Raw genomic sequence first — 22,280 nt, forward strand, 5'->3', positions numbered from 1 at the left:
ATATCAAAATTATAAAGATTTAAATTGTAATGTTCTAAAATTACCGATCAGATCCCTAAATACTAGTGTCAGTCCCGTTTGCGAGTAGTAGGGGAGAACTAATCAAACCGTAACTTTTGTTGAGTGATGAACCTCTACTAAGCTTGACAAATAAAGAGCTGAAAAAGAATATATAGAACGATATACATTTCTTTGGAAATTCAAAGATCCTACACCCGCAAAAGGTTATCTCAAAGATGACCTAGTTGGAAGTTGTAAACTTCCATTGACGAGATATGCGTGCCATTCAGAGCGACATTTTTGTCCATTCGATTACACAAAATGGTTACTTGATTAGTTTAGCCTGTGTAGATGCCTTTTGATCTATATACATGTCTTGTGCACATGTGTACGTAGTTATTGGACCAATTCTCTGTTCAATTCGTTAAGACTTTAATTTGTTTTAAGCATAAACGGCGATATTCATTGTATAATCAAGTCAATTTAATGTTTTAATATTCATCTCATAAAGTTCTAATCATATTCAAATATTTCCTGGACCACCATAATAGAGTATACGACCGATATTAGCATCTTCAGAATTGTATATGCCAAAGCCTTGATAGCCACGTTCATCGTCAGAGAAATCTTCGAGATAGTTCATCACGTTGCGGTCAACGTTATATAAACCGTCGAGTACGGTTATACGTTTCATATATGCACTGTTACTTATATCATTATCAGAAGGAAACAGTCCATATCCCATTTCAGGACTCGGCAGTGATGCGCTGTATACTTCTCCACCCCACTCGATTGAATTTCCAAAGCTTTGATGAAACCTACTAGACGGCCAAAAGCCAACTTCCTCTGCCGTGCCACTAAATTCAAACCACCAATTTCCATTTTTTTGGTCCTGTTACCCGAAAATAATAGGTAAATTTTAATAATACATTATAAAACACATTATTTAAGCAAATAATTTGGTATGCTTAAATCAGTCATAATCCTAATTAATTATCCAAACCTTGATTAGACCAAAGGTTGCAGAGCGACTTATCCGATCACCACGAATAGACACTGGCAACACTGGTGAACCAAGCGGAAAATCTTGACGAACGAGTATAAATCCAACGTTGCAGTTGCTATTGTAACATGATTTTCCACCTGACTGCTCCATCAAATTAAATACATACATATATCTCCTTACAATTATTTACGTTATTCAAAAAAAATGATTTACTAGCTAGCCTAATGTGACTGACTTACATTTGTATAGACGAAAGTCCGAGGTTGGTTGTCCTTGTACAATACTGGATTTACCTGAATTAGTAAACATAGTTTTTGTTGAACAATATAATTCATATTTTGTTAGTTACAAAATAGAACTCGTAGTCCTGCCGGTGTTTTTATCGAGTGCAAGTTGTAGATTGCAAAATAAATAAATCGATATTACTTACAGTCAAACCGACTTGGATAAAATCCCTTCCAATCTGCATGTGAACTCGAGAAGCACTGTATTGGGTAGGCCTAACCTTAGGAGCGGTTATACAAAGGTCCATTGTTGCTCCATTGAACCTTTTCTTTGAGTCTTTCGTCCGAAGCACCACATACTAATCCCGGTCATTTTTCATTCAATAACCAAACATTATTATCAGTATAAAATATCTCAAAATGTAACTTGATAATCCTGTTTTTTAAATTAAAAGAGGCAACTTACGTGATGTTTGTTGGAATGAACAACATTATTAGGATCATTAGTGGTAGTGTTCCAAGAGCCACGAGGTTTGTGACTATCGCCAAATGAGTCTGTTCTCAAAAGATCGTCTTTGGTGACTCTTCGTATAGGGACTGTACCAATGGGACAACCCACACCATTCTCCCATAAGTAACCAAATCCAGTACTGTTTGTCTCTCTTTCTCTCATTCCTTTCCATATTGGACGCATCTAAGACATATAGCGAACACCATAAACATATTCTTGTCCTTTTATGTTTGTAAAAAAATATAAGTATGACATAACCAATAGATCTGTAATTAATTATACCTTGTAATGATATGTGTGATTTTTCATAGAAGGATGATCAAATGCTGGTTGCTTGAAGAAATCCACACATCCGTATCTTTCTCCATCTATAGTCTATATCATTTACACCCATATATATATATAGAGAGAGAGAGGTTAACATATTAATTTTATAATATATAGAGAACAACAGCAAGATTATGATGATATATAAAAAAAAACCTTGATGATCTTGACAGCGGGTTTGTTGATAATCTTTAGTCTCTTCTGCATTTCTAAATCTTCAAATTTAGGAAAGCTCTTGGCTTCGACGAAATCATTGTTGTGACTTACAATTATATGAGCAAAGATGAAACACATTAAGAATACCCATATCATTGAGCCTCTCACTTCCATTTTTTTATCAAGAATAAAGAGAAAGAAATAGAGTTTATGGAATTTTTGAAGCATCATATATAGAAGATAAAGGTTTGATATATATAAGGGTCGAGGAGGCTCTGAGAAAGGAATAAAATCTTTGGTTTTTATTAATTCAGAGACCGTTGACCAAAAAATTTATGGAAAAAATTATATGCTACTAAATCATAATTTAATCAATTAACATTTAATTACTTCCCCAAAGACTGGTCAACAATTCCTGAGAGACTAACACATAATACTAAAGATATACTCCATCTCCATTCTCGAGATCAATTATGGTATTATAGTTGTAGTTGGCAGCGAAGAAGCAGTACGTAGGATTCAGCACTGGAGCGAGACGTTTTCTGAGGAGCTTGGTCGATGAAGAATCTATCTTAGGAGCTCATTTAATTTGGTTAAGGAAACTACAGACAGAGATATCTGGAATTGTTCTTCCTCAAGTAGGCGTAGAAGAAGAACTCAACTCAAACTCATGAGTCATGTGACCAAACATTCTCCAGCCAACGTAAATTGAAAGAAGTACAATACAGAACATTTTTTCTTTAATGTAGCTATATATTATGCAATGATGTAACTGAAGAAGATCCAATCTTCATCTATCGTGGTGGTTCCTTCATTTGATTTTTGTAAGGATTCATATATTATATGAAAGTTTTGGCAAGTAAAATTGCCTCTCTTCTGTTGTGTTGTGCTGATCTTTTTCTTTGTTTGTATATACTTATTCAAGTGAAAAGCGCAGAAATGTTTCATCTTTCAGCAGGAGCAGGACCATGCACAGTAATTTTTTTTTTCACAGACCTAAACTTCCAAAAGCTCTATTATTATTATTACACTACTATTGGTATCATTATTACTAGCTAGAACCAGTGACTTACCATCTTCTTTCCTATATTAATCTTCTCGAGATAAACATGAAGCACCTTTTGTCACCTTAATTAATCTTTTTACGAGTCCATTCACTTGTTTTATACTATTGAATTCTCTATAAATATCAATGTGTTTAGTAATGAGTTGGCACAAGAGGAAGAGCTGAAGAGATAAAAATTAAAAGTAATTGAAAAGTTGTAACAAAAATTAAAAGTCTTTGTTTTCTTATTAAAAGTAGAATTAAGTTTATAAAACATTAAAGGATAATTTAGTTTATATATTAGTTTAAAACATTACACAAGTATTAAATTAAAGGACTAAATTATCCAGAATTTTATTGGAAGGAAAAAGATTTTTTTTTTCTCCAGAAATCACATCATACAAATTTAATTAAAATATTATCTGCAAAACCTTAAACAAAAGTATTATGAAGACAAAAAAAAATTATTATGCATAAAACCTTATAAAATTTTATTAAATAACATGAATATAAAAGTTTTTTGAAAAATTAAGAAAAAAGTGTGGTTCACAAAAAAAAAAGAGAGTTAAATTTAAGTTATGTATAAAACCTTAAAAAAAATATTAAAGAAGACAAAAAAGTTTATTAATAAAACCTTATAAACTTTTAAAAGGTTAAATAACATGAAAATAAAAGATTTTGAAAAATTAAGAAAAAGTGTGGTTCACAAAATAAAATAAAAGAGTTAAATTTAAGTTATGTATAATGCATGTTGGACCTAGAACACCTCTTACAGACCACAAAGATTTTGGACCGGATGTTGTATCCGGTTTGATTACACAAATCTAAAATTCAACACTTAAACCAAAAAAAAAAAAAGTAAAAAATCCGTATAAAATAGAAAAGTTTAAAAAGCCGAAAAAACAAACGTTTTAGAAAGCTGAAAAAAAAAACGCTAAAACGTTTTAAAGGCAAAGTGGAATTCCTATTATTTATAAGAGTTATGGGTTAGTATCTGTTAATGGTTAATTTTTAAAACGTATTGGGCTTTTATTCGATCTAAGAGGCTTATGGCGGCGACTGTGTGGAATACTGTGGATGCCAACGGAAGAGCTTTGAAATAAAAATGTTATTTTTCTCTTTTTTTTTTTTTTGACCTCTTTTTTTTTTCTCTTTTATTTCTGTGATTGAGAAATAAATTGTACAGTTAAATCTGAAACGCAAACGCTTCAGTTGACAAAATAAGACACAAAACGTTACTATTTTTTCTTGCAAGAATGTTCACCACTAATAACGTTGTTATCCAAATCAAAGAGAAAAACAAATGTTTGGTAAATGTACTCTAGCCAGCGATAACGAGTCCAAACGACAATGCGGTGCCAAACAATGCATGGAGTCTCACACAATAATACTTGGCCATGAATATCTTCTCATTTTCCTGCGTTAAAAGAAAAAAAATAGATTAGCAAAACTAAGATTTCCAATTTTCAACTTTAAATTTTCTTACCTTGTGGTGCTTTTCGACATAGCTTGAAACCAAATTCCCAACTGGTAATGTCAGGAAACACATCAACTGAAACACCCAACAACAACGACAATAAATAAAAAAACAGGTTTTAGTTATATATATATATATATATTTGTATTTCAGTCATGTTCTCGAATCTGATAACTTACTGTGCAAGGTAGTGGCAAAATCTTTGTTAAACCAAGAACAAGAAGCATTGAATATAGCAAACGAATGGCCCATCTCACAACAAAAGCTCCCTTTTCAGTCCCTAACCGAACCTGTGTAAACCAAAATAAAAATCTTAATCATAAACATTTAAAGGTAAAAATCTTAATCGCCATATTCCGTATTAAACCTAGTTGATTTTTTTCACATTTGTACCAGAGGTGAGTATTTCCCCACAGCTAAATCTCCATCCACCTGTAGAATGTAGAGGTAATCAGTATTGTGTGGGTCATTTCAGGAACCATTAAGACTGCCTTTTTTTATCAACCAACCTGATGAAAGTGGCTGCAGAAAAGGATGAGAGATGTAGTAAATCCAACAAGAAGAGATGATGAAAGGACCCTACCGCTTAACGGAAGGTGCCTTATCTCGCTGCCAAATCCAGTTTAATCAGTTTAAGTTATTAACAACTCATGGAAACAAATATTAATGAGGCTTAAAATGAAATTTAGATATACCTTGAGCTACCAAGAAGTAAATAAAAAGCAGTAGTAGCAAATGGACCAAATGCTGCAAAGCATAGAGGCTCTCCTAATCCTTGGTAACTTAACCGAAACGGCGGACACTAGAGCCAATAGTGTTACTCATGTACATTAGAATCAGTTAGGTTAGTATCAAATTGTCATCTAGAAAGTAAAATTCACCTGGTATACATAGCCACAGAGTATTGCCGAGGCCAGTAATAGTATTGCACGGATATTACTTGCATTCAAAGATGTCCAAACAAGACCAGCAACACCAAGCACAAGCGATGTAATTGCAGCGGCTAAGGTTCCTGCCCGGCTTTTCCAAGTAAAACCCACAAAGCAAATTTATTAGGAGGGAACTGAGAAACAATAAACTTCAAGGTTGCAAACTCTATCCTTTTGATACTTTACCTTCCAAGCAAATTCACTACTGATTCCTTTTTGTTCTTATCAGCTCCGGTATCAAAATCATAAACATCATTGCTGCCATTAAACCATGTTTCAGAAAGCGTAAATACATGTAAGAGTTAGCTAATACATTCAACGAAAATGTTAAAAGGATATCAATCAATCACCTTAGGTTGAGCCAATTTATGATAAGAATTGATGAGAGCATAAGTGTAGCATAACGTCTAGCTAGAAAAAAACCCGTCTCTAGATAAGCCGCTGAAGCGCCAACCTAGGCCATTTGAACAGTGAATATACTATAGCATTCAAAAGGCAATGGAGAACATAGAAAAGGTTTCATCTTGAGGAAACATACCGTAAGAGGAACTAAAGCGACAGAGTAAATGGGTAGTTTGATTGCTCTCCATATCAATTTTGCTTTGGGGATTTCCTCTTCTTGATACACTTTTGCTGCATCCCCATAACTAAAGATTGGTCCAACTCTAAGGTTTCTTATTCTTTTAGCATTCAGATTCTCCCGTGAATTTAACTCCAACAACGGTAATCTTGTGATTCCATATCCTCTGCTGGGAAGCTAAGCTAAGTAATTTTAGTGAAAGCTCAAAGTAAATTATAGTCAAAGAACAAAACTTTGGGTGTTACCTTGTGAACATCGGTTTCACAAACAAATCAGTTGACTTTTTAGGCACAAACCCATGAGTTATGTCACAGAGAGAAACCAAATTCATCATTTTCAGTTCTCTGCAAAAACAAGAAGAAACCCTTTTTTTTTTTTCAATTAACAGAGCAAGATACACTAGAGCAAAGCAGAAGAAATATAAAAAGTTTGGGAATTTACCTTTCTAACACGAACCTTTCGACGAATACGTAATCATAACACTTCTTTTTATCGGAAACAGATTTGAACTTGGCTCGTCTGCAACGCAAACGCCATGAACCCACCCCAACTAATCTCGAAGCTCGATTTATGCGAAGATGCAAGCAAAATGGAGTGAACTGAATCAAGAATCAGAGGATATGTGAAGGAATCTATGCAATGCAAATGCAGAGGAAGTGTTTGGATTTGTTGTTTATACAGACAAAAATTTGAATGTTGGGTTTGGAGGAAGAGACATGATGATGAATGATCAAGTGGATGGATATAAACGCAAGCTCTCGTTGGAAGATAAAATCACGTGAGGTTCACGTGTCTTTGACAAAATTTTAATTCTTAGTAGAGAGTATGGGCCTTGAAGGCCCAAAATAGTATGAGGTTTGATTTGTACAAAATACAAAATATAAAGCAAACTATATATGCAGTCATACAAATAAACAATGTTGACAAATATTTACAATATAATGCATTTCCATATTGATATTTATAATTAAATATTTTTAATAATTTTTAAATTTCATAAATATAAATGATTTAATATTATGTAAAATAATTTATTTTAAAATATTTAATTATAAATATTTGATTTGTATTATTTGATCTGCTTTCATAATTAAACACAAATATTTTGGACACATATGCACAGTCAGTCCTCTGTGTGATAGATGTTCATGGAATCCAGCTCTTGTTAGATATTTCATTGATGAATTATACTTCTGTCACTGAAATTAAATTACATTTGCTTACATGCAATAATTATCAAAATTCTTTTATAAATTGATACTCATTTTAAAATATTTTTAAAATTTTTAAAATTTTTAACATTGCATAAATATAAAGTGACATATTTCCAAATATTTTATTTAGAATTTACATTTTATCATATAAATATCTGATTAGCTTTCAAAATCCAAACATATAATTTGGACACCTAGATCCGTTTGAATTCCACTTAATCCACATTTATTCTGCTTGATTAAAATATTTATCCAAATCCACTTAATCCACATTTATTCTGCTTGATTCGTTTAATAAGCTACAATTGATCTACTTTCTCCTCCATTCACAGCCATTTTTTATTTTATTTTTCCCCAAGTGAAAGTTTGGACTTTGGACCAAACTTGTACAATAAATTAGTTAATTTTGAACGATATAGTTGTATGTGAGGTATTAAGATTTCATATTTCTAAGTTAACTCATTTATACTGCTAGATGAACACATCCTATTGTCTATTACTTATATAAAATAATATTATCTAGAGTTGAAAGTAATTATAGTCTAAATTTAAATTATATCACTACAAGTCTACAACGAAAACGTTTGCAATAATATGCAAGTATGATTTAACCAATAATTCATTTTATGTTTTGGTATATTTACTTTCACAAAAAATAATTATGACTTTTAATTTTTATGTATGAGTGTTATATTTTGGTTAGCCTCGGCTTTACTGATCTTGCTTGGAAAAGAAGTTTCGGATGAAGAAAATAAATAGAAAGAAATCAGCGAACACATGTTTGATTAATGAGTCTAAATCAATAACTTTGATATATTGCACGTGAACTCAAATAGTAACTCTTGTTCAAAACGGCTGCCTTAATACTAAATAGCAGAATCATGTTATACAGGTTTAATGGCAAAAGTAAAGATCCTCAAGCAAATTTTTCATGTTGAGCTCATCATCATCAATATCATCATCATATACAAAATATGTCCATGTTTCTCCATCATCAACTTTCCAAGAGTATTAGGACAACTCAGGAGAAGAAGACCTGAACGCTTGATGTTTTCAAAGACTGGCAAACAGGACAAACACCAGTAAACACATCACAGTCTTTACACAAACTCAAGTGTCTACACGGCACGAGCAAGACCGAAATCTCTTTTATGTTACAAGATTTGCATCTCATCCCAGCACTTGGCATCCCCGGGATGTTCAAGTAGTTGTATGAGGCTGCCTCGTCATCAATTTCACTATCCCCAAACCCTTCTTTCATTTGATGATGATCAGCTATTACTCTTACTGCATTGTTGTCGTTTCCATGTGACATCACTTCTTGCAAATTTACCTTTAAGGCATTAACCATAGATTCATTGTACTTTGCTTTGTAATGCCAGTTCTGAGCTTCCACTGCCACTTGTTTTATCTTATCCACGAGTTCCCGGTTTTTCTTGTTTATGCTTTCAATCTCCTGGTGTTTCTCTTGAAGCTTCTTGCTCACATCCTTTTCTAAGGCTGTGACAAATGACTTTACATGTCTCTGTTTTATATCTCTCACACCTTTAACCATTTGATCTGCCTGTTCCAAGAAAGAGTACAATCTCAAGTCTCAACAACATTGGGTATACAAGCAAAATCATAAAGCTTTGCAGATCAAATTAGTACCTGGAATTTAATAAACTGATCAAGCTCGTCTTTCTGTCTATCGAGGTCCACTCTGATATTGTCACCAAGTGACTGAAAGACTGGATTTGTGATGCTTCCATTAGCCGAAGTTACAGAAGAGTTTAGCTCATCGTCGTCGTACGATAGTCTCAGACCAGTTGACACTAAGTTCTGCTTTGGGACTTCATCTTGAACAATAATACTATTGTTGTTGTAGTTATGGTTCAAGGAGATCTGCAGCTTCTGCTGTCTCTGGATATTATTATCGTTGAATTCGGTTTCCCTTCCACGTTTGCTAATATGCCGAATCATCGGAGCAAGGTTATCATTAGCAAAATAGTTAACAGGATCAATAGTACAACCAGCTCTCACTGCAACCACATACAAAAGAAAAATAATGCTTTTATCTCCGTAAAGTTCTAAACAACATTTGAACCAAAAGATGAACAAAAATCACAAAACTTACTCGTCCCGAGCAAGTGAAGCTGATTCAACGATGTGTTAGTCTGGTACTGAAACTGGCTATCGTTTATTAGAACCTGCGGCACAGGGTTCTCATTGTTTCCTCCCAACATCTTCTTTAGTTTATGTGTAAATAAATAGTGTAAAGTATTCAACTTTCAGTAAGAAACCTGCAGATAAATGAAACTAATGACCTGAAAGCTATGAAGAGCCGAGACAAAGCTGTCCTAAGCAATACATATAACAATCCAACTAGAGACAAAGTTGAGAAAGTGAGATGTTTTGAGGAAACTATGGTTCTGAGTAGCCAATAGGAGTTGAGTTGGTAACGCTAGGGATTTGAGTTGGTACTCCCTAAATAGTCAACCAAGTCTAAAGAGATAAATCCTAGAGGATAGAGTTTACATATTTGATGAAGATTCTATGATCTTTTTGTCTATTAATTGGAGATAAAAATGAGTTACGAATCAGATTGGTTGATCTGATCATGGTCAAAGATTCAATTCATCTGAATATTTAAGTAACTTCCAGAAACAGGCAAAATCTCTGAAACAAGGAAACCACATATCAAACTTCAAAGACATATATCCAAAAGGATCTTGTAAGAACAAGAAAGCTGTTGTAAGAGAGAAGCTTAAAAGAACATACGTTGTTTACCTCTTCTTTAAAGATTGCCCATCAAAAAAAGTAATCCGATTTACAAATTGTCAAAATAAATAAATCAAACCCTAGCTTTACTTCAGATCCTACAAACACACACAAGAAAGAAAAGAAAAAAATTCTTCAACTTCCTCATCATCATCAAGATAAAAAAATAAAGTCATCGGAATTAAAAAAAAAACCTGTATAATCGAAGAGAAGCTAGCCAATCAATCAATATAAAGATTCATAATCTTAAGAGAAAGAAGAAGAAGAAGATGGGTTTGTTTGAATTTGTGAAACGCAGAGAAACAAAAAACATCCAAGAATTTAATTTTTAAAGGCTAAAAAACTTTAATTTAATGGAAGAAGAAAGAATAAAAGAAGAATAGAAACTGATGAGAGAAAGAAAGAAAGAAAAAAAAAAATAAACGAATGATGCTGAGAATTTGAGAAAGCAGAGAAAGAGAGAGAGGACAGGACACAGTGGTGCTGGAGTGGGAGAAGTTGGATGGCCATATCGAAATTAAAACAAACAAATATAAATCTTGAAATTAATACCCAATATAATTTTATTTTTTTATTACCATTTATATTTATACTCTACTTTTCTGATTTTTTTTCTCCTTTTATATATGTAAATAATTCATTACTATTTTAAATTAAATTTGATCACAAAAAAAAAATTCAAATTCTGCCTGTATATATATCAAATTCGTTTAGTTTTTAGTTTCTTATTATTTGAGTTCAGTGTTTGTTTGTAGAAGTGGTCTATTTAAATTTGCATATTTTTTATATTAAATATCATTGTTAGATCATCGCAACGATCGAGAGCAATGTACCGACTACCGAGCAAAGTTCTCATATTCAGTTTACCAGTGTCAAATTACACGTCTAACTTTGATTATCTTTTTTAATAGAGACGATCATTTATAACCAAATAAATATAAATCTTTGAATTAATACCCAATATAATTTTATTTTTTATTACCATTTATATTTATACTCTACTTTCTGATTTTTTTTCTCCTTTTATATATTTGACTAATTCATTACTATTTTAAATTAAATTTGATCACAAACAAAACAAAAAAAAAATCAAATTCTGCCTGTACATATATATATATATATATATATGATATATCAAATTCGTTTAGTTTTAGTTTCTTATTATTTGAGTTTAGTGTTTGTTTGTAGAAGTGGTCTATTTAAATTTGCATAGTTTTCTTATGTTAAATATCATTGGTTAGAACATCGCAACGATCGAGACCAAAGTACCGAACAAACCATGATTATCTTTTACCGAACAAAGTTCTCATATTCAGTTTATCAGTGTCAAATTACACGTCTAACTTTGATTATCTTTTTCAATAGAGACGATAATTAATAAGAAGATTAAATAATACAAGGTAACAGATTAATTACTTAAATATATAAATTAAAATAAATTAAATTTTACGATAACATTTAACGAAAGAATCTTAAAATAAATTAAATTTTACGATAACATTTAACGATTTTACATAAATAACATTTATCAATAAAAGAACATCATTTCATATTTTAGAAAACAAATAAATTAGACATATGATTTAGGGACCATTAATTATAAAGAAATTTGATGACGACAACGTGTTGAAGTTTCACAACCACGGTGGTAAGGATTAGCCGGAATTTTGATACATTCCTTAGGGTTTTTAAAGCCGCATGCAGGAATTCTATCTTTTCCTATAGCTCCATATCCCAAATGTTTTCTTTTCATTCCTTCGCCGCATTCGCTGAACATTGATAACACAATCATTATCAAAACAATGATGAAAGATGTAAGATTCTTTTTGTGCGCAGCCATTCTTTCTTGAAAAGAAAAAATATATTTTTAAAAAATCTTCTTTATCTTTTTCTTGTTGTTTTTGTTGTTGTGTTATATATTTATTGATTATTTGTTAATCTGTGTTTCTTTGATTTATAGCAAGAGAGATGATTCTAAATAAAGACAGACAGTGCATAATGCATGAACAGAAAGTGGTTATTTGGCTATTTATATGTTATGTACAGTTTTCAATCGTCTTTCATTAGCAGAATTCTTAAAAATATAAAGACTATATTTGTATTTCATGACAACAAATTAACCGTTTACTAAATTAAGAGTCTCCACATCTAAATAAGTTTTACATTAATATTATTTTGTTGTATCAAATATAAATTTATTTCCAAAGTTTACTAAACCAATATACTATCTAACATAGTAATTTGTTTTAATATCATTTCCCATCCTAAGTTAATGTCAATAATATTGCATATTATTAATTTCAACCCATTCAAATTAACTTTGGCGTGAATGTTACTATTCTGTAGTAGATTCTAATGTGTTCATCGTAAGATAAACTATTATTACTCGTACCTAGAAGGGTAGTTGCTAATAGCATAGATATTTTTAATTTATCTCTGAAAATTAAAGCAAAGTATTAACAATTTTTCTTTTAAAACAGTACAAGAAAATGTTCAGCTACAGAGAAAAGGTAACAAATCTCATTCATCCGTTCTTATTGATCATCATCATCATCATCTTCATCCTTTCAAATTCCTCAACAAAATGCATCAAGTCTTACAATTTTCAGTCAATATAAGCTTACGTCCAGGACTCTAGTGCTTCAATGTTAGTTTGTAGATTAATTTAACCATTCAAATTTGGATATTTAAAGTTAAATATTATATAGACATCATAACAATAGGTGAGATGGGTTTTTAAAAAGTTTTAGAAAGTGATTGATTAACTTCTAATAACAATATGGTATTTTACAGATTAAATATCTACACATATGCATATATATTAACTTTTGTTAATTGCTAGACCTCAATAAAAGAATAAAATGTGATTTTGAAAAGTAGGTATATTTATGTTATAAAAGTGTTATGCTCTCATCTTTCATTTATAACCCAATAAATATTGAATATGTTCAAACTGAACAAGTAGCACCAGTGGTCTAGTGGTAGAATAGTACCCTGCCACTGTACAGACCCGGGTTTTCCCGGCTGATGCATTCGAGCTGTGAAGAAATTGGCAAGCGTTGGTTGGGTCCTTCGCATTCTTCTGACTTATCAGATGCAATATGGCCTCGATTCTGAGCTCTCTTTTTCATTTCACCCATTTTAGTTAGGTTTCTAATTAGCCAATATCCGATTCTTGTTATGCAAGACAATATATCTATATATATATATATATATTGAGTTGTTCATTTTTGCTAATGCCAATTAGTAACAGCTTGTGAGACGTGGTGGCTTTGGGGGACTATAAAAGTTTGCTTTACTTAAGAACCCTCCTCGGCTCACAGATTAATCCCTCGAATCAATCAGAATGGCGTCAATTAAAACCTTTTACACTATGAACCCCCCCCCCCCCAGAGATACTTCAAAAATCAAAAACAATGGACAAGGCACAACAACTAGCCTCAAATGCTCATATGATCCTCCCTCGGCAAGCTTTGAACTGTATCGGACCATCTCCCAGGCGAATGATCGCTGCTGTTATATGAAAACAGTGCTGCTTCGGCCCTCGCATCCTTCACCATCTTCAACACCACTCTCATCACTGGACGGTTTTCAGGCTGAACAGCCACACAAGCTGTCGCTATGCTCAAAAGCGCCTGAAGTTTCTCCTCAGAAGCATTCAGCTCCTCACTTAATTCAGTCTCTTCCTCTCTCACCGCGCGCACCCATGCGGAGATATCAGACTCGTATTTATTCACAAGGTCCTTGAATGAAGTTCTACCTGTTAGAAGCTCAAGAAGGAGTACTCCAAAGCTATAGACATCAGCGTGTTGTGTCGAGGCTCTGCGTAAGTCTCTGCACTCAGGAGCTTTGTAAAAGAGAGAGGCTGCACTTGTGTCTTCAACTGAGTCAGAGTCCTGCAGATCAATAAGACCATAATCCGTTAGGCAGGACTCAAAGTCCGGACCTAACAAAACGTTCGATGATTTCAAGTTCCCATGTGTTAAGCCAGGATTCTGATGAATGTAGACCAAACCCATGGCCAAGTCCTCTGCTATTTTCAGACATGATGTCCAGTGAAGAGGCTTCCCACTCGCAGAAGCCTTACTTCCTACAAACAAGACACACATTAAAAACACATTAAAGCTTGAGAGAACCAAACACAATGGGTGTGTGTGTTGCAATACATACCATGGATAAGAGAGAAGAGACTTCCATTAGGGAAGTAATCGTAAACGAGCAAACACTCTTCTTTAGCTTGGAAATAAGCTCTGAGAGGAACTAGATTAGGGTGCTTGAGCCTACCAAGGATCTCAATATGTCTTATGAATTCCTCCATTCGAGTAAACCCTGAATCCTTGAGCCTCTTAACAGTAATGATGAAACCAGACTCCATCACCGCCTTGTAAGTGCTCCCTAACGTTCCTCTTCCCAACGTTTCCGCTGAAGCTTTAAGTAGATCATCCATGGTGTATCTAACAACCGTGATATCTCTCCCCAAGAAAACAAGAGTTCCCACTGATCCTTCTTCGCTTGCTCTTTCCCATGAGAACGTTTTGTTGTTATTCTGGTCACTGGTGCCTTCCTCTGTTTCCACCGCCACTGCTCCTTCTGACCCTACCACAGATTTGCTTCTCCTCTCTTCTCTCTTGGATTTGACTCGCTTCTGTTTCTGTAGCTGACATACGAGAAGCAATGTGAGCAGAAGAAGTATCACAATTCCACCACTGATGCTTCCAGCAATGATTCCAATAAGATTTGCTCTGTTTCGCCTTTTGGCTATAGGGATCGCTGGTTTTGCGGACGGAGTTGAAGTGATTCCTGTGGTGTCATTACATAAGTTTTGAACCTGATCACCACAGAGAGCAATGTTACCAGTAAAAGACGAGTCATTGAACTGAATCAGAGCTTCTGTTGGTGGGATATGGCCAGAGAGCTGGTTGTTGGAGACATTGAAGAATCTGAGAGTTGTTTGGTTGAAAGGAGGAATGTAACCGGAGAAAAGATTGTCTTGAACGTAAAACGTGTAAAGGCGGGAAAGACGGAGCAACGAGGTAGGAATCTTGCCGGAAAACCGGTTTCCGGAAAGAACAATGGTTTTCAAACGGTGTAGAGACGTCAGCGAGTGAGGGAACTCGCCGGAGAAGTTGTTATCGTTGAGATAAAGCGATTTGAGGTTGATCAACCCGGAGAAGTTAAGGAACGAGGCAGAGAGATAGTTGCCTTTGAAACTAACAACTCTAAGTTGGTCCAACTTGTTCAAGCTGTTGTAGTTGAGTGAGCCAGTGAGGTTCAGATTCTCAAGAACAAGCTTTGAGACTCTTCCATTTATGCATTTCTTAACACCTTCCCAGTTGTTGCAAGAATCTGTTCCTCTCCTCCATGGAATCGAGTTTGAAGGATCAATGGATGATTTCAAACTCAGTAGAGCTTCGAGGTCGCTTGATCTCACCGGAGAAATCGAGTAGACAGCAAACAACAAGAAGAACATATAGAAAGAAGAAGAGATCATGATGGAATCAAGAGTTTTACAAAGTCATGATAGGATCAGTTGTAATGGCATCGATGAAAGAAGCTCGATCACGGACATGACAGCAAAGATGTCACGTGAAGCCAATGCTTCTTCTTACTTACTACTTTAAGAGCAGTGGGAGAAGTTAATCAAATCTCACTTGTATCCCTTATAAATGCATTTATATATATTTATTTTGTGTCCATATTTGCACACACACTTCCACTGTTTTGCACACATGTATATCAATAATTGTTTATGGTGGAGACTGGAGAGAACAAGAGTACAATAAGGGAAGAAAATATTAAAGTTTTTGTCTTTTTCACTCCAGTCTTTCAACTTTCTCAAGATTCAGGCAGACAAATGCTGAGTGCTGCTGACTAGGGGAGAGAAAATGACAGAACATTTGGAGGGAAGTGCCAAGATCAATGATGCTATAATGCGTACTGGAGCATAATAATAATTTAAGCAAAATGTATATTTGTTGTATATATGTTTCAAGTCACGTTTACCATTATACCAACCTCCCTTGTTGTATTGTATCAAGTTTAGACTATAACATCTTGGTTCTGTAACAGAAGGTATCAATGAAAAGTTCAAGAGATGGCAAGGTGAACCACAATGGACCATAACCTTGTCCTTGTAAGTGGAAGAGAGATTCCAAGGACAAACGATAACAAGTCGTAGACATATAATAAATGAACAAACCAGAAAAACAATTGTATAACCCAATATATCAAAATAATAATCTGTAACAAAGTACCAGATTTTGTTTTGTAGACAGAACTTTAAGCTAAGAAAGAACATAATCAACTCAGGCCTATCATATTGCTGTAAATACAACGGTTTTAATCCGTAGTTTGACGCCTTTTCTTTCTAGATTTTTGTGTTGCAGCTTCATTTTCTCCTTGTTTGGTCAATGAACTCTGGATATTCATATGAAAAAAAGGAATCAATACGGTTTTCGGAAGACCTACCATGGTCAGAAGGTTACAGTAATGAGCAGGCTGCTTTTACCTTTTCCTGTTTCTCTGATCTCTTATGCTGTCTACGTGACTTACTGTTTCCTTCTATCTGTTTCTCCTACATTAACGATTTTTGCAACAATTCGGTTAGGACTCAGCGGAAGAATACAAAGCACTAGTTTGCATTAGCTAGAATTCAAAAAGAAAACCTGTGATGGCATCTCTGGATCTTCAACTTGTTCGTTCCCTCCTAGTTTGGCTGATGAACCCTGGACGTTCATTTAAAAGACAATCGATGAGGTTTTGGACAGAACATCCATGGTCACAAGGTTACAATAATGAGCAGGCTACTTTTACCTTTTCCTGTTTTTGTAATCTATTACGTTGTCTTCGCGTTCTACTGTTTTCTTTTATCTGCTTTTCCTACATTTAAGAGTATTGCAAGAATCTGGTTATGACTCGGAAGAACCTATAGTTAACATTTGCTCAAATGTCAAAAAAAAAAAACCTGAGGTAGTGCCTCTGGATCATCAACATCTTTGGTATCTCCATGTTTGATCGATGAACCCTGGATGTTCATATCAAAAACGAATCAATAAGGTTTTTGACAAGCCAACCATGGTCACAAGGTTAGACTAATAAGCAGAGTAGTTTTACCTTTTCCGGTCGTTGTGATCTCTTATGCTCTCTTCGCGCTCTTCTGTTTCCTTTTATCTGTTTCTCCTACAATTAAGATTTTTGTAAGACTCTGGAAAGGACTCATCGGAAAAACACAAAGCATTGGCACTTTTCATAAGTCACCTGAGATGGCGTCTCTGGATCATCAATTTCTTCGTTTTCTGCATGTTTGGTCGATGAACCCTGGAGGTTCATATTAAAAATAAGAATCAATTAGGTTTCCTACAGACCATCCATGGCCACAATGTTACAGTAATGGGCAAGCTACATTTACCTTTTCCTGTTTCTGTGATCTCTTACTCTGTCTTTGTACTCTTTTGTTTCCTTTTGTCTGCTTCTCCTACAATAATCGCAAGAATTTGGTTAGGACTCATTGACAGAACACAAAGCACTTGTTCGCATTTTCTCAAATGTCACCTGAGAGGGCGTCTCTGGATCGTCAACTTCTTCATCATCGGCTCTGAGGTTTCCTCCATTCACTAATTTCTCCATACGAGCATGCTTCTGAAATGAGTCAAATGAAAAGAAAAAAACTATCTGATAAACCACAAGACTGACGAGAAAATGCTAAAAACAAATCTCAGGCTTATCATCTACTTCTTCTTAGATTCCAAAAAGACCAAACACTCAATCCTTTGTATGATAAAGCTAACTAATTTGCCTACGATAGTATTTGATTCACAGAAACACCAAAGACGCACATTTTAGTTCAAAGTAAAGTAATTTACCTTTGATGAAACATGTGCTTGCATTGTGTTCTCATTCAAGCAAACAACGGTTGGACAATATCTGCATTTATAAACCGATTTGGATTTTATCATACAACCTAGAATATAGTTCTCTTCCACCTCCTCCGGTGGTTCTTCGAAATAACGACTCATTGACATGTCCTCCAATCTCCCTCCATAGTCATCACCATCAGAGTTATCATCATCAGCATCAGCATCATCATCATCTTCAGCAGCTATAACAGAGAATTAACAGAGACCATTAGGTCCATTACTTACTAAAGCGTTCTCATCGAGTATACACACAAGAGATAAAAAGACATAATGGCCCGATTGAAGAAGCAAACCTGGGGATTCATCATCATCTCCTGAATCATCATCGTCCTCGGAAACTTCTGCAACAGAGTCTTCTTCTTCAGATTCTTCTGATTCCTCTGTTTCAGGATCAGAATCAGAAGAGAAGCAAGACGAATCGGATCCACTGTCTTTATCACCATGCTCAAGCTTGTAAAATCGTCTCTTTATCATGTTTTCTTCGTGCTTCTACACAACAGAGATGGAAACCTGCAAAACCCTAATTTAGAATTCGAAATTCTCCTCGAAAGGACCAAGCTTTGAATTAGAGTGAATAGAAAAGAAGAGACTTTAGTACCGTGAGTTTCGCAGAAGAGAGCTCGGTGACTCAAAAAAGAGGAGAGATAGACTAAAAGAGAGAAGAAGGGTTTTAGGGTTTATAGGTTAGTTCTGTAATTAAACAACCTTTGTAAGGGTGTATTAGTCATTGAGCGCAAAGCATTTTATCCTTATATATAATAAATTAGGAAGTTAATCCTCAGCAGAGTTGCTTCATTGTGCGTCACAATCACCACAACCGTGTAAAGTTTCAACCTTTGGATTAGCGGTGAGTAATTAGGGTTTATCAAAGCAAAATTTTTCTAGGGTTTCTTGTTCTTGCTTCGGATTTGAACAAGTTTCTTGACCCGATTCGTAGTTCCGATTGAAAGTTTTGTACTTGACTTGTTAGTTTGATTCTGTGGGCTAACTATTCTTTTGTTTCGCTTTGGGTTTCAGTGAGAGTTTCAACGATGAAAGACAGAGAAAACGATGGGAATCTTGAGACCAGAATCTTCGTGGGAGGATTGTCTTGGGATGTGACAGAGAGGCAGCTTGAGAGTACTTTTGATCGCTACGGGAAAATCACTGAGTGTCAGGTCTTAATCTCCTTCTTTGCTTGTGCTGCATAACAGACGATCAGAGTTGTCAGAGACTCGTGTTGGAACTTGTGTTTAGTGAATGATATTTCTGAGCTTTGTAGGTTTTGTTTTGGTTTTGTTGAAGATTTGGTTTGATGCTCAGATATTTGGATTATCTTTCATGGCTGAGATGGTTTGAGGATGAATCTCACGCATTTAGTTGAGGTTTCTTGACTTATTGAAGGATGCAGTACAGGAAATAGTTGAGCTTTTGTAGGACCTAAATACGCAGTTGTAACCTCTCTGGACCTGAAGATATGTTTGACGGCACTATGCAGGAGTTTTGAGATAGATCATGCTCTGAGGAACATTACCTTATCCTGTACCTATGGCTGTTTTCTCAGCATCAGTGCTGAACTTTTTGTTTGGCATCAGAGATTCCTAAGTAGTTCTCTGTGTGTTTGTTGTATTCATAAGTATAAGTTTCTGGTCAATAATGGTCTTGATCAGAATATTAGGCTTCTTTGTTTAGTGGAATTAGCATTAGAAAGCATTTTCTGTGGATTTTTTGGTGGGCACATTAGGTAATATGAAAGTGATCTGAGGTAACATGCCAGTTGCAAGGGTTAAAAGTATGGTTGGCTAGAGGCTAATCTCCACCATTGTTTTACTAGGATGATTGGTATGGCTCCTTGTGGATTAGTATTTCTACAAGTAATGTAGATGTGATTTGACTTTGTGCTTTGTGATTCTAAGGACTTCAAATGCAGTAAAATTTGTGGTATATGGGTTTTAAGAGCTGAAAAGTATTTCATTACAATGCTGTTATAAAACGGAAGTTTCTGAATCTTGCTGTCTTCTGTTTGCTTGTAAATGTTTGGAGTTTGCCACTTCTAGTACATGCTATATGAGAGATAGTAATGTAATATATCTGCTTATTTCTTAATTCCAGTGTAACATCTGATTCGTAGTAATGTATCTCCTTCGTGGCTCAATATGCATTTTCATAACATTATTGGTCTTCTTTGTGTTATTGTAGATTATGGTGGGGAAAGATACTGGCCGTCCACGTGGTTTTGGGTTTATTACATTCACTGATCGCCGAGGAGCTGATGATGCAATTAAGCATATGCATGGGAGGGAGTTGGGTAATAGGGTCATCTCAGTGAACAAGGCTGAGCCCAAAATTGGTGGAGACGATGCAGACCAATTACATAAGGGTGGAGGCTATTCATCGCGAGGGAAGGGAAGTGAGGATGAGTGCTTTAAGTGTGGACGACCTGGTCATTGGGCTCGAGACTGCCCATCAACTGGTGGTGATCGAGGACGTGTTAGAGATCCCCTTCCGTTGCGCTCTAGACTTGGAGGATTTGGTGGACATCGGGATCGCTATGGAGATCGTGAACTAGAGCGGGAGCGTGACCGTGACCGCTACATGGATTCACGCCGTGATCGTGATGTGGGACGATATAGCTATAGGGACCGCTTTGATGGTGGAGACAAGTATGAACCTCGTGATCACTATCCAATGGAGAGGTTTGTAGTTCTTTAATCTTTGGTCTAAATAAATTGGTTGTAACATTCTATTGGTTTTAGGAAAGTCATGAACTTGTGATGCATTAACAATGTAGATACGCACCACCTGGAGAGCGTTTGGTGATTGATAGGTATGGGATGCCTGAGCATCATCATCATCAACTTGAGAATGAATACCGCGGGAGAGAGAGAAGCTATGAGAGGGATAGATACGCGAGGGATACAAGTGATAGGTATGGAGCTATGGGACCATTACGCGATGAGGGAAGACCCTACAGAGGCAGACCAGGTCCTTATGACCGTCCTAGCCGAGCTGGAGGCCGACTTTCATCATATGAACGTTGGTAGTTTGTTTGGCAAATGTCAATGCTTCTGTTTTGGGAGTTAGGCCTATATCAGATAGAACTCGGTTATGCTTTTTTGTCGAATATTATGATTCTTGATCAGACTAAATAGTTTTGTGTTCAATGATCCTATTGATTCCCATTGAAACAGAGCTTTGCTTTAAGCTCACTCAGAACACAATTGAGTAAAACCTTGAAGTTGAAACTCAAGATTTGCCATACAAATTAACCAAAAAAAGGAGGAAACTTTGGGATTACAATGGAAGAAAAAAGAGTTACACTAGCAAGACAAAAAGGTTCTGCAATCTCAAATCTTCTTCAATCAGAAGAGAATACAAAAAAAAAAAAAAAAAAAAGAAAAATTGGTTTTTTACCGACTAAGTTCTCCGATGTAGAAATCTTCGATCATGTCAAAAACACGAGTGGCGTGTTGTGGTCCGAAGAAGCCATCAGTAGAATCATCGCCAGCATGAACTAGAATGGCGTCACCACCGGGATGCTCTTCAACATAGGACGTAACGTCATAGACTCTATCTTTGATTATGATCCAACAATCGTTCCTTTTGTTGTGTTCTGAGACTTCACTCTTGCTGTAACTCCTCTTAGGCTTTACGACATCTACAGGCTCATTACTAGATCTCTTCTTCTTGTCTTGATGATCTCCGTTTGATCTTCGCTTTCCTTGGATTAAGAACAATGCTGAGATTAGAAAACCCAGAAGCAATCCGATCACAGCTATCATCTTTTGGGGTTCGACAGAGGATGACAATTGGAGAGAGCGTGTTTGAGTAGATCCAGACTGATGATGACCCAAATAATGATTGATTGAATTAAGGAGGGGTTTGGAACGATGAGGGGTATAAAGGTCATAACACAACTTTTTTTCATTGTCTTCTTCCTAGAGAACCTTTCATCAGTGGTTGTCGAGGTTTCTAATCAGTTTTCCTCTGATGGGTTCTCTCACAAAGTCTTTTCTTTTATCTTTTTTTTTTTTTTTTTTTTTTTTTACAGATTTTGGATTTGGATTTAGACTATGAAGAGGAAGAGTTTACAAACAGAACAGAGTCTTGTTGTTGTTTGCAACTTTTTTTTTCTACCTCTTTGTAAAGGCTCAAA

The 22,280-nt window shown here is 35.1% G+C and overlaps 5 protein-coding genes, 1 non-coding gene and 3 pseudogenes across 12 annotated transcripts; 2 read left to right on the top strand and 7 right to left on the bottom strand.

The window, feature by feature from the left end:
* Nucleotides 1-465: 465 nt before the first annotated feature.
* Nucleotides 466-2,454, bottom strand: LOC104752726 (protein neprosin-like). Its single transcript, XM_010474934.2, has 7 exons — nt 2,225-2,454; nt 2,024-2,116; nt 1,697-1,924; nt 1,437-1,589; nt 1,246-1,299; nt 1,004-1,147; nt 466-892 (listed from the first exon to the last, which is right to left on the bottom strand). Exons 1-7 carry the CDS (start codon nt 2,450-2,452, stop codon nt 524-526), a joined length of 1,269 nt encoding a protein of 422 aa, XP_010473236.2. The 5' UTR covers nt 2,453-2,454; the 3' UTR covers nt 466-523.
* Nucleotides 2,455-4,490: 2,036 nt separating this feature from the next.
* Nucleotides 4,491-6,620, bottom strand: LOC104752727 (2-carboxy-1,4-naphthoquinone phytyltransferase, chloroplastic-like; annotated as a pseudogene). The gene is made up of 11 exons (XR_015584822.1): nt 6,501-6,620; nt 6,214-6,432; nt 6,026-6,129; nt 5,862-5,933; nt 5,628-5,766; nt 5,442-5,548; nt 5,256-5,355; nt 5,140-5,178; nt 4,926-5,036; nt 4,756-4,821; nt 4,491-4,686 (listed from the first exon to the last, which is right to left on the bottom strand). The product of XR_015584822.1 is annotated as a 2-carboxy-1,4-naphthoquinone phytyltransferase, chloroplastic-like (transcript).
* Nucleotides 6,621-8,380: 1,760 nt separating this feature from the next.
* Nucleotides 8,381-10,786, bottom strand: LOC104752728 (putative BOI-related E3 ubiquitin-protein ligase 3). 4 transcript variants are annotated; one of them, XM_010474939.2, is made up of 5 exons: nt 10,424-10,786; nt 10,239-10,327; nt 9,586-10,127; nt 9,120-9,490; nt 8,381-9,033 (listed from the first exon to the last, which is right to left on the bottom strand). In XM_010474939.2, the coding sequence occupies exons 3-5, from the start codon at nt 9,692-9,694 to the stop codon at nt 8,491-8,493; spliced, it is 1,023 nt and encodes a 340-aa protein (XP_010473241.1). In that variant the 5' UTR covers nt 9,695-10,127; nt 10,239-10,327; nt 10,424-10,786; the 3' UTR covers nt 8,381-8,490. The 4 variants fall into 4 exon arrangements, with proteins under 4 accessions (XP_010473241.1, XP_010473240.1, XP_010473242.1 ...); XM_010474938.2 differs by having other exon boundaries at nt 9,586-9,751; nt 10,424-10,770; XM_010474940.2 differs by having other exon boundaries at nt 9,586-9,751; nt 10,230-10,327; nt 10,424-10,760.
* A 900-nt stretch (nt 10,787-11,686) lies between these two features.
* Nucleotides 11,687-12,134, bottom strand: LOC109129718 (protein RALF-like 7 pseudogene; annotated as a pseudogene).
* Nucleotides 12,135-13,264: 1,130 nt separating this feature from the next.
* LOC147926075 (small nucleolar RNA snoR114) lies at nt 13,265-13,350 on the top strand. The gene has a single exon (XR_015585579.1). It is a non-coding gene; the product is annotated as a small nucleolar RNA snoR114 (small nucleolar RNA).
* Nucleotides 13,351-13,500: 150 nt separating this feature from the next.
* On the bottom strand, nt 13,501-15,855 carry LOC104752729 (inactive leucine-rich repeat receptor-like serine/threonine-protein kinase At1g60630; annotated as a pseudogene). Its single transcript, XR_015583689.1, has 2 exons — nt 14,400-15,855; nt 13,501-14,319 (listed from the first exon to the last, which is right to left on the bottom strand). The product of XR_015583689.1 is annotated as an inactive leucine-rich repeat receptor-like serine/threonine-protein kinase At1g60630 (transcript).
* Nucleotides 15,856-16,419: 564 nt separating this feature from the next.
* On the bottom strand, nt 16,420-18,818 carry LOC147926076 (uncharacterized). Of its 2 annotated transcripts, none has more exons than XM_087492985.1 (12): nt 18,744-18,818; nt 18,439-18,655; nt 18,092-18,327; nt 17,781-17,867; nt 17,638-17,703; nt 17,487-17,546; nt 17,343-17,399; nt 17,194-17,253; nt 17,043-17,108; nt 16,895-16,954; nt 16,738-16,803; nt 16,420-16,646 (listed from the first exon to the last, which is right to left on the bottom strand). In XM_087492985.1, the coding sequence occupies exons 2-12, from the start codon at nt 18,617-18,619 to the stop codon at nt 16,569-16,571; spliced, it is 1,017 nt and encodes a 338-aa protein (XP_087349111.1). In that variant the 5' UTR covers nt 18,620-18,655; nt 18,744-18,818; the 3' UTR covers nt 16,420-16,568. The 2 variants fall into 2 exon arrangements, with proteins under 2 accessions (XP_087349111.1, XP_087349110.1); XM_087492984.1 differs by having other exon boundaries at nt 17,343-17,408.
* A 350-nt stretch (nt 18,819-19,168) lies between these two features.
* On the top strand, nt 19,169-21,288 carry LOC147926077 (glycine-rich RNA-binding protein RZ1B-like). The gene is made up of 3 exons (XM_087492986.1): nt 19,169-19,302; nt 20,324-20,820; nt 20,916-21,288. Exons 1-3 carry the CDS (start codon nt 19,177-19,179, stop codon nt 21,166-21,168), a joined length of 876 nt encoding a protein of 291 aa, XP_087349112.1. The 5' UTR covers nt 19,169-19,176; the 3' UTR covers nt 21,169-21,288.
* Nucleotides 21,289-21,345: 57 nt separating this feature from the next.
* Nucleotides 21,346-22,238, bottom strand: LOC104752732 (cytochrome B5-like protein). The gene has a single exon (XM_010474945.3). The coding sequence runs from the start codon at nt 21,904-21,906 to the stop codon at nt 21,535-21,537; it is 372 nt and encodes a 123-aa protein (XP_010473247.1). The 5' UTR covers nt 21,907-22,238; the 3' UTR covers nt 21,346-21,534.
* Between the last annotated feature and the right edge of the window lie 42 nt (nt 22,239-22,280).

The sequence above is a fragment of the Camelina sativa genome, chromosome 16 (genome assembly GCF_030686135.1).
Source record: "Camelina sativa cultivar CO46 ecotype springtype chromosome 16, ASM3068613v1".
NCBI lineage: Eukaryota > Viridiplantae > Streptophyta > Magnoliopsida > Brassicales > Brassicaceae > Camelina > Camelina sativa.

Excerpts from the sequence above, each read along its gene's own strand:
- LOC104752726 (XM_010474934.2), bottom strand. The coding sequence starts at position 2,452 with ATGCTTCAAAAATTCCATAAACTCTATTTCTTTCTCTTTATTCTTGAT. Across the intron at positions 2,117-2,224 it reads CCGCTGTCAAGATCATCAAG|ACTATAGATGGAGAAAGATA; the intron begins GTTTTTTTTTAT and ends TAAATGATATAG. Across the intron at positions 1,590-1,696 it reads TTCATTCCAACAAACATCAC|TATGTGGTGCTTCGGACGAA; the intron begins GTAAGTTGCCTC and ends GACCGGGATTAG.
- LOC104752728 (XM_010474939.2), bottom strand. The coding sequence starts at position 9,694 with ATGTTGGGAGGAAACAATGAGAACCCTGTGCCGCAGGTTCTAATAAAC. Across the intron at positions 9,491-9,585 it reads GCTTCACTTGCTCGGGACGA|TGAGAGCTGGTTGTACTATT; the intron begins GTAAGTTTTGTG and ends ATGTGGTTGCAG. Across the intron at positions 9,034-9,119 it reads ATCAGTTTATTAAATTCCAG|GCAGATCAAATGGTTAAAGG; the intron begins GTACTAATTTGA and ends TTCTTGGAACAG.
- LOC147926076 (XM_087492984.1), bottom strand. The coding sequence starts at position 18,619 with ATGATAAAGAGACGATTTTACAAGCTTGAGCATGGTGATAAAGACAGT. Across the intron at positions 17,109-17,193 it reads ATCCAGAGGCACTACCTCAG|GAAAAGCAGATAAAAGAAAA; the intron begins GTTTTTTTTTTT and ends TCTTAAATGTAG. Across the intron at positions 16,647-16,737 it reads GATCAGAGAAACAGGAAAAG|AGTTCATTGACCAAACAAGG; the intron begins GTAAAAGCAGCC and ends ATGAATATCCAG.
- LOC147926077 (XM_087492986.1), top strand. The coding sequence starts at position 19,177 with ATGAAAGACAGAGAAAACGATGGGAATCTTGAGACCAGAATCTTCGTG. Across the intron at positions 19,303-20,323 it reads GGAAAATCACTGAGTGTCAG|ATTATGGTGGGGAAAGATAC; the intron begins GTCTTAATCTCC and ends GTGTTATTGTAG. Across the intron at positions 20,821-20,915 it reads GATCACTATCCAATGGAGAG|ATACGCACCACCTGGAGAGC; the intron begins GTTTGTAGTTCT and ends TTAACAATGTAG.
- LOC104752732 (XM_010474945.3), bottom strand. The coding sequence starts at position 21,906 with ATGATAGCTGTGATCGGATTGCTTCTGGGTTTTCTAATCTCAGCATTG.